This window comes from Pygoscelis adeliae, unplaced genomic scaffold (genome assembly GCF_000699105.1).
Source record: "Pygoscelis adeliae isolate BGI_AS28 unplaced genomic scaffold, ASM69910v1 Scaffold62, whole genome shotgun sequence".
Classification (NCBI taxonomy): Eukaryota; Metazoa; Chordata; class Aves; order Sphenisciformes; family Spheniscidae; genus Pygoscelis; species Pygoscelis adeliae.
Window position 1 is genome coordinate 5,656,274 of NW_008824401.1, and position 8,166 is coordinate 5,664,439.

Sequence of the window (8,166 nt, forward strand, 5' to 3'; positions counted from 1 at the left end):
CAGGAATGGCTCTGCTGTGCCAAGGACCTTCTTCAATCAACCCAAAAAACCCCAAATAAGCGTTAATTTTGTGAGTGGAAATTCCCTTTGGGGAAGTTGTGAGGGGAGTAAAGCAGTAAAATAATTTACTATGCAAAAAATACTTACACTCACTTGCGTTCCAATATGTTTCTGCTTTACCTTGAGACTAATACGTTATTGAAATTTGTGCGTTTGCCACACTTTGTATGCCACCACATAGCAGTGTGATTCCGGTTTTCATTATGGTCTGGGTTTTTTTCACTCTTAAGCCAATTGCACTTTGAATCTAGTTGTGAAAGCATTTTCTTATTTATTCAGAGAAACCCCAGCGTAGCTGATCACATTTGCACTGCTCGAGATGCCATATCACTGTAAGGAAACTTCCTAGTATTGGCAGTGTGGTGGATGGAGTAATGCGGGTGCCTGTCTGTGGACAGCCAGCTTCTATGCACTGCAGGAACCTGATGCTTCAGCTTTGGGTTCTTTGCTTACAAAACATCATTTCACGTATATTACAATTAGATTGGTTTAGGAAATTGTGGAAGTCAGTCAGTTTGATTGGGGGAAAGCAGATTATATTACTCTCGGCGAGAGCCGTGTTGTGTTGTCAGCTCTCCAACTTGTGTTGTCCCATCCATGCCGCAGAGCCTTCATACTGAAGAGCATTGCATGAGACGTTCCCTGGATTTAGCCCAAAGAGAAGAAGCAAGTTCATTTCAGCACTTAGGCGGTTGGGTTAGTCTGAGGTCGTGCTAAGGAGGTGCAGGACAAGCACGAATCAGTTCCCGTCTCACTGAGGGGAGGAACTGAATCCTGCAGCACTTAAGGCTTCTTGGTGCTGGTGTGAATGTTACTCTGAATGGCAATCTGCTCACCTTTTGTAAGAAGGTAAAAACAAATACTTAATCTTCTCATTTTCCAACATTACCACCCTTGACAGTGTGAGCTGTACCAGTTGTATATTTTGGTTGTGGTTTTTTTTTTTCATACTGCTCTAGGATGGATGAAGCAGCCATTTGTTTACTACTTTGAGCTTGAATCATATTGAATGAGATAATACATAACTCTGGAAGCAGTGTGTGTCATTCTGCTGTCACTAACCAGCACGCACTGCCATTCTGATACACTGCTGTGTCATAAGCCTGTCAAAAACCCAAAAGCAACGGTGGTAGAATTAAGAACTTTGATGTTTTCCTTAGGCTGGCATGAATGAAGTAGTGAGAGAAATGCAACTATATGATGAATTTCCTACTGTGCCTCCCTGCAGCTATGGAGCACATGTGGTGCCTTCCCAAAAACCGGGTTTTTGTTTAGTGTCAGCAGTGCTTGGATACTGCGGTGACACAGATGATTTGGAATCAGCCATTTTACTGCAAAAGAAAGCTTTCACTTTCACAGTAGTTAATTTTTAGTATGAAAAATTGTGTGATACCACTCCACATTCACTTTGCACTGGGGAGATCTATTCAAGAAAGATTTGAAGACAAGTTGGCTTGGGCTGAGAAAGTGTTGCACACGCACTGGGATGAAAAGTGTTCTAGAGGCTGGAAAACCACACACTCATCTGTTCGATAGTGCTAACGTTACATGTACAACAATAAGTCTGTGCCTTCTGTGTATATGTGATCATATTTTTAATCATATTGAATACTTTTTTCTTTTTTTTTTTTCCCTGCAAGCCCTTTCCTCAATTTGTGTGCAGAATGGAAGGTATTTGCTTAATGAGCAAGCTTTTTCTTACTGTTCAGTGCTCAGTCCCCAGGCCTTATTTGCTGAGCACTCCTCCAACTCTGCTATGGGGATGGAGTTTCTTAATTTCACTTTATGGGTTTTCTCTGATCTCATTGGTCTGAATCAGTGTCTTTCATTAGTATTGAACCTATTTTTGCAACGCGAAATGAGGATACTTTTAGTATCTCTGTCTGTTCCCGTAACATTAAAATAGTTGTTAAAGTCAAAAGTATCCACTTGCTTTGCCAAACTGAAAGCCAAAGATGGATTTTTCAGTGGTTGGCATTGTGTAACACTGTACTCAAGCAGAGCTGCATTTGAATTCAGTTCTTATTTTGAGGGGTCAACATTTTTGCAGATCTCTCTCTGAGATTGCAGGATGGGTGTCTGGAAAAGTTAGAGTGTAGTAACCATTTCTAAAAAGTTTGATTCAAGTGACTGGCTTAACAACAAGCAAACATTAGGTGCAAAATAAGGGGTAAAATCCTTTTCTTCAGGTAGAATCTTTTCTTTTGTAAAGCAGAGAAGCCGTACTGTTTCTTCATGCAGCCTCTCTTCTTGCTCACTACACTTGTTGGCACCTGCAACTCCGAGGCACGTGTTTGCTTCTGTTATGCCTCCTCATTTACCTGCTGTGACAAGGCAAGCAACCTGGGGAAAAGAATAGTTAATATGCAGAAATTCCAAAAAGGTGCCCTGTATTAGGTTTTGGGTTTTTCTAACTAGGTCATGTTCATGTGCCTTTTCTCGGGGTTGCATTCAGTTGCATTCAGTGCAGGCTTCCTGTGCCGGCAGGAATGGGGGCTGGAACCTTCACCCGGGCATGCCCCGCTGCCCTTTTTGTCAGCAGTGGCTGCGGCAGCAGTGATGGGTAGCCACGCTCTCTATGGGCCTTTACGGAAAGGAGTGGGCTTAGATAGGCAGCAGCAGCAAGTGAATGAGGTGGAAAAGGTTTGGTTTCAAAGGGATCATTTTTGGGGGCAGGTATCTGCCCCATGCTGGGGACTTGTCACTGCGTGTAAGGGGGATGAGGTCCCATCTCTCTGCCTCCTCATATGCATAAGAGTTGTCTCGCGTATCTGTTCTGAGTCCCAACCGCTGTACACATAAACCCCTGCATTTCTGATGCCCTGTCTCCAGAGCTCCCCATTTATTCCCAGTCCCAGGTCTCTCCTCCAACTCCTGAAATTTGTTCCCTTTCTCAGGCTCTCCTTGCTTGCTATAGACAGCTTCCTGCCTTCAGAAATCAGCATGGAAACATTTAAGCATGTAACAAAACGGGGAGAAGAACTGATATGTGAAAAGAAACAACTGATTTGTGGCAAGAATTAGGACAAGGAGAAAATACCTGACAGATTTGTCAATTACAGTCTTCTAGTTGCGGTAGATTGAGGCTCTGCTTTGTCTTCTTCCCGGAGCTGTGCGCAATGCTGAATGCACACGGCAATTACTCAAGGCAAAGGCAATGTATTGTAGAATTAGATAGAAACTTTCTGAAGTCTCTCATTGCTGGTACTTGTCCTTGTTTGGTCTTCTGAATTTGTCATAAAACCAGGTTTTTCTGGTCTACTGTGTGGTTTCATTTGCAGTTTCAGCATCCTTTAGCTGTTGGCAAATTGGTTTCATTTTCCCAGAAGTGAAAGAGAAGGTGAATTTATTTTTTCCTGTATTGACTACGCCTCTGTCCTTTTAGTCTCACAGACTCCTGAACTCCGTTTTTTCCCTAAAATTCATTTAGCAGCAAGATTTAGTCCCTGTTGGAGCGATCGAAAAATAACTTAAAACATCTTTTCCAGGATCTTAACTCGCCAAGATGCCCATCCACATTGATGATGTGATGCAACTGTTCTGCCATCTCTCTCAGGTGAAGGGGATGAAAGCTGCTGTGAAACACTCTGGTCGAGGAGCACTGCTGGCGGGTGGAACAGCACTTATTGGGGGTCTGATGGGAGGTCCAGCTGGAATTGCTGTAGGTAAGTGTGTTTTGCTTTAGGAACAAGAAGTGTGGTTAACTGCCACACTAGGTTAACTGCCTAGTGAAGAAACTAGGTCTGTGTAGTTGGTATGGATTGAAAGAAAGGGGCGTGCAGCGCTGAGATCTCATGTAAGTGGGCTTTAACAAGATGCCATTTTATATGCTGGCTTTTTAGAAACGAGGTGTGCATCAGAAAGGCGTGTGTCAGTGGTTCCTTCTAGGGTGGTAGTGACCTTGCTGACTTTGACTCCTGTGTGGCAAACGGGAAGCCGTCCAGAGGTCTGAGCTGAGATAGTGGTGCCTTTGGAACCCTTTGAACAAGCTGTTAACAAATCGTTTCCTTTTGGTGGGCAGAGCCCTGGTTGCCATCTGCTGAGGTACACCAGTGTCCGAGGTGTGGGATGAAACAGAGAGCAAACTAACAGGCTCTGAGCTTGTTAGTGCAGGCTCTGCTCCAGCACTGCGGCTGGGGGAGGGAAGAGGAGAGGGGTGAGGCAGGGGCGAAGGAACACAAGAGGCAACGGTAGCAGTCGGGGGGGATGTTGGTACCTGGTGGCACAGAAGAAAGAAAATTGCGGTGTAAAGTGAGGGTGAATAAGTATTCTTAGTCAGCCTTAGCAAGGGACAGGATCATCTTTATAATGATCTTATGAAAAATTATGTTTATTTCTGTATTTTAAAAGTACCTGCTATCCACTTCTTGGTGAACTTGCTTTTTCCTCTGGAATTAGTTATTCTCTGTCACTTTGCTTTTTTTCCTTGTATGGAAAATTACAGGAAGGCCAGAGTCTAATAGTAAAGAGTTGTCTCTCACTGTCTCAAGGCAGTGAAAGCTGCCTTGTCACTGAAGTCATGAGGGCCTTGGTCCTTGAACACTTCTTTCTCCTGCAAGCAGTTCCAGCAATTTCACGGGCTTATTGGTATTGGAGTTAATTGCAGTATGCCTGCGTGAGGGTTAGCAAGGCTGAGTTACAAAAAATAAGCAAAGAATATGTGAGGAGTGATAACAGAAAATGCAGAATGAAGCTGTGTATTTACTCCTGTTACAAGTACAGAGCTTAATTAATAGCCAAAAATAATATTTTGACAAACATATGACTGAAGTTGTCAGGAACAAAGAAGTGAAGTTAAGGTTTTGTAAGAAATCTGTGAGCCGTAAATCAGAAGTAAAAATTTAAGTGGCCTCAATCTTCAGTGAGATGATGAGAAACACTGAAGTTATTCTTGGATGTGTTTTCTCATTTTGTTTAAGTGTTTGTTTAAGCTTTCATAATGTCTCCCAGTCAAGCTCGGTGTTCTTCAGCCACTGATGAAGGCACTGGAACAAGTTTACCTATTACTGTATACCAAGAGTATACAATAATAAGTATAATAAGTATACCAAAAGCCGTGTCCCGATTACAGTGCAAATAAATCAGAAGACCCTCTCATTTAACTTCAAAAATTGCAAAAGTAAATGACACTAGGTCTTTAGTGGGTTTTAGGACAGTTACAGGGATGTTTGCAATCAAGTGCACTTTCATTTACACAAACAGCCTGGATAAGTGTGAGACCAGATAGCAGGGATTGTCCTTATTGCTGCCTTGCACCAAGAATTAGAGGATGAATTACCTTCCATCTGCAGTGGTCACTGGAGAAACTTGCAGTGTATCGTGCTTTCTAAGGACTACTTGTTCTGAGAAGAATGGATTGTGGATGTGTTGCTTGGGGGGGGAAAGCGTGATCATGTAACAAATCTTGTCTCAATAAACTAGGAACTTGGACATCAATAATTCAAGTGGCTTTTGCATTAAGTGCCCCTAAATCAGATATTGATGTTCTCATAAAAGTTCTTGAAGATGAATTCAGCCATCACAAGCTTTCAAGTATTTCTGTGGCATCATGGGAAATTTGCCAACTGAGTAAAATGTGCAAATTAAGGAATTTTTATCTAATGAAAAACTGCATCCCTGTGAGTGCATAAATGACTTTTTAGGAGCAGTCGCTGGGGTGGAATTTTGGAAGCAGAGTCATTTCTGACGCCACTGCATTGTGAGGGTTCTCCTTCCTTCCACCAGGATGTCTGTGTGTCTGGGCAGTGGTGTCAGTCGTGTGAGTTTCTGTCAGAGCGCGCTGCGTTGCAAGTTAGACTGGTACCTCTTTGAAAGAGAAAAACCATAGGAGTGTAGCGCTGGTTTCTCAGCGGCAGCCACAATGATGTCAGCTGTAGAGGATCCCTCTGCTGTTATCTTGATGACCTGGAACCACGCTAATTACCAGAGCATTTCTTGGCCAGCTGGGGTGGGCAGTGTGGGTGGGGTGTTGATTTGGTAGATGAAAGCATGAATGTGTCTAACCCCACGAAGCTGATGGGTTTGGTATCTGAGCACCTTCTGAGGGGTGGACTTCAGAAGCAGAAAGCTTGGATCATTCTGGGAATCTCTAGTAAGAGATTATGTGTTAATGGCACTGATAAGGCAATTGTTGGTCAGATGTTTTCCTTGGGCATGGTTTTATTTAGTAGTAGAGTTTACACTAAAGAGGCCAGTGCCCTAAGGAGCGCTATTTTGTTTCTGATTTCTAGTTCAAAGCTATAGCTTTGATTGCTGTGGATGTAAAAAGCTTTAAAAATCCTTCTTGGTGCTTTGAACGTAGTGTATAAACCTAGTTAAAGTAGACACATATGCAACTCTGCATTGATTTCTAATAAAGGTGGGAACGTTGTTGATGAAGGCGGCGGATAGAATTTCAGGTTTTAACATTATCTGGTAAAGAGTAACATCTCTCTCTCTTTTCTAGGAGGAGCATTCGGTGGATTGCTTGGTGCCTGGATGACTGCTGGACAGTTCAGGCCGGTCCCTCAGATTTTATTGGAATTGTCTCCTGCTGAGCAGCAGAAACTTTATGACAAAGCCGTTGTTATTCTCAGGCGCTTAGACTGGACTGATATTGTTCAGCTGACTGCTCTTGTAATGAGAAATCCTAGTGTCCAGCAGAATTTGATAGACGTGCTGGTAACTTACCTCTCCAAAGAGCTAAGAGCAGAGATACAGTATGGAGAATAAACCTTTCCAGGCTTTTTACACTGTACTGAATTTTACTCTGACAATTGTGATTCTTCAACATAGCAATTATTAGTTATTGGTCCTAATTATGAATGTAGGCAGATCTAAGTATTGTTTTGGGGTTGGGTTTTTTGTTTGTTTGTTTTGTTTTGTAAGGATAGTATTAGATAACTTGCGTTATCCTGACACTGACTTGCTATGTAATTTTGAATTACTCTGCACTAGGACTAAATTCAAAATCACTGAAGGGAATTATGCTTCTCTTACGCTAATGTATCACTAGTTAAAATTTTCAGAGTCATTGTGTTTTATTTAGGAGATTTAATCCTGTTTGTGTAAGTGCTTTAATTTTCTTCTGTGAATGACATGTAGGTGCCAAAGTAGCTAGGGCACTTTGAAGAATTTTACCTACTGTCTGTTTCAGTCCTGCAAAAGAAAGTTACAAGAAAGTACGTTATTCTACTGTGAACTCAAAGATCTCAATCCTTACTTTATTCTTTGTCACATTTTTATTGTAATTCTTGAGTGAGTTATTCCTTTCTGTAAGAAGTGAAGCCAATGCCTAAACAAGATTTAAAGCAACAGGTAAACAAACTGTGCACAATTAGTAGTTCCTGGTGTCCTAGAATGGGAAGGCATGGCAAGAATAGACTTTAAAAAAAAAAATTAAAAATGGGTGGCTGAATCTGCCGGTTTTGTACTATCCCTAGTATTAGGGTTGTCATTTCAGCATTGGTTTCTTGACTGAATCTGAACAGCCGGTCCTCTGTTTTCATTAAAATATTCACAAGAAGCATCATAGTGGCCTGTGTTTTGCCTTAAAGTAAATGAACTCTTTAAGAACCGAGTACTGAAATTTGAGGAAGAAGACAGCCCTGTACTGGTCAGCCAGCAGTTGGCAGCGGTGGTGGTGGTGTGGGATGACATGCTGGCTGCAGTTAACACTGTAAGCCCCAAATGCAATGTTGCTGAATATCCCAGCAACAGTTGTTCACCATTTGTTTCAAGGCACTTGTAAGACAAGTTCATGAGTATAAAAATGTGCGGGTGTGCCTTCTTTGTATGCAAAAACAAGTGAAACTGCTTTGATAATTTCATTTTTCCCCTAAAATAAAGATTTATCTCTGTGTGTGCAGTGAGGTTTCTAGAAGTTGAGTTTTAAATGGTGAAGCTTTAAACTCAGAAATTGCTATTGTATACATTTGATTAATTTACTTCTGCAGGTACAGTTTGCCATTAATGAATTAGTGTACTTTCCTGCCTGGAGTGCAGGGCAGTGATTGTTCTTCTCATCATTTGAAAACACTTTTTCAGTGTTTTGAAAGACAGATGGAAGTGAATGGTAAGTGGGCACTCCTTACCCTGTCATAGTTTCATAAAGCCAAGCCTGAAATC

The 8,166-nt window shown here is 41.9% G+C and overlaps 2 protein-coding genes across 3 annotated transcripts in view; both read left to right on the plus strand.

The window, feature by feature from the left end:
- The window catches only part of LOC103913745 (uncharacterized protein F13E9.13, mitochondrial-like), a 53,668-nt gene extending 50,112 nt beyond the window's left edge, over positions 1 to 3,556 (plus strand). Inside the window, exon 7 of the mRNA XM_009320287.1 lies at positions 3,549 to 3,556. Within this exon, the coding sequence (XP_009318562.1) occupies positions 3,549 to 3,556 (8 nt within the window). The remainder of the gene's footprint in view (positions 1 to 3,548) is intronic.
- The window catches only part of LOC103913744 (chromosome unknown open reading frame, human C19orf12), a 34,376-nt gene extending 26,470 nt beyond the window's left edge, over positions 1 to 7,906 (plus strand). For both annotated transcript variants that reach the window (XM_009320285.1, XM_009320286.1), the window contains exons 2-3: positions 3,549 to 3,725; positions 6,506 to 7,906. In XM_009320285.1, the coding sequence (XP_009318560.1) occupies positions 3,566 to 3,725; positions 6,506 to 6,771 (426 nt within the window). In that variant the 5' untranslated portion in view covers positions 3,549 to 3,565 and the 3' untranslated portion in view covers positions 6,772 to 7,906. The remainder of the gene's footprint in view (positions 1 to 3,548; positions 3,726 to 6,505) is intronic.
- Positions 7,907 to 8,166: the final 260 nt, after the last annotated feature.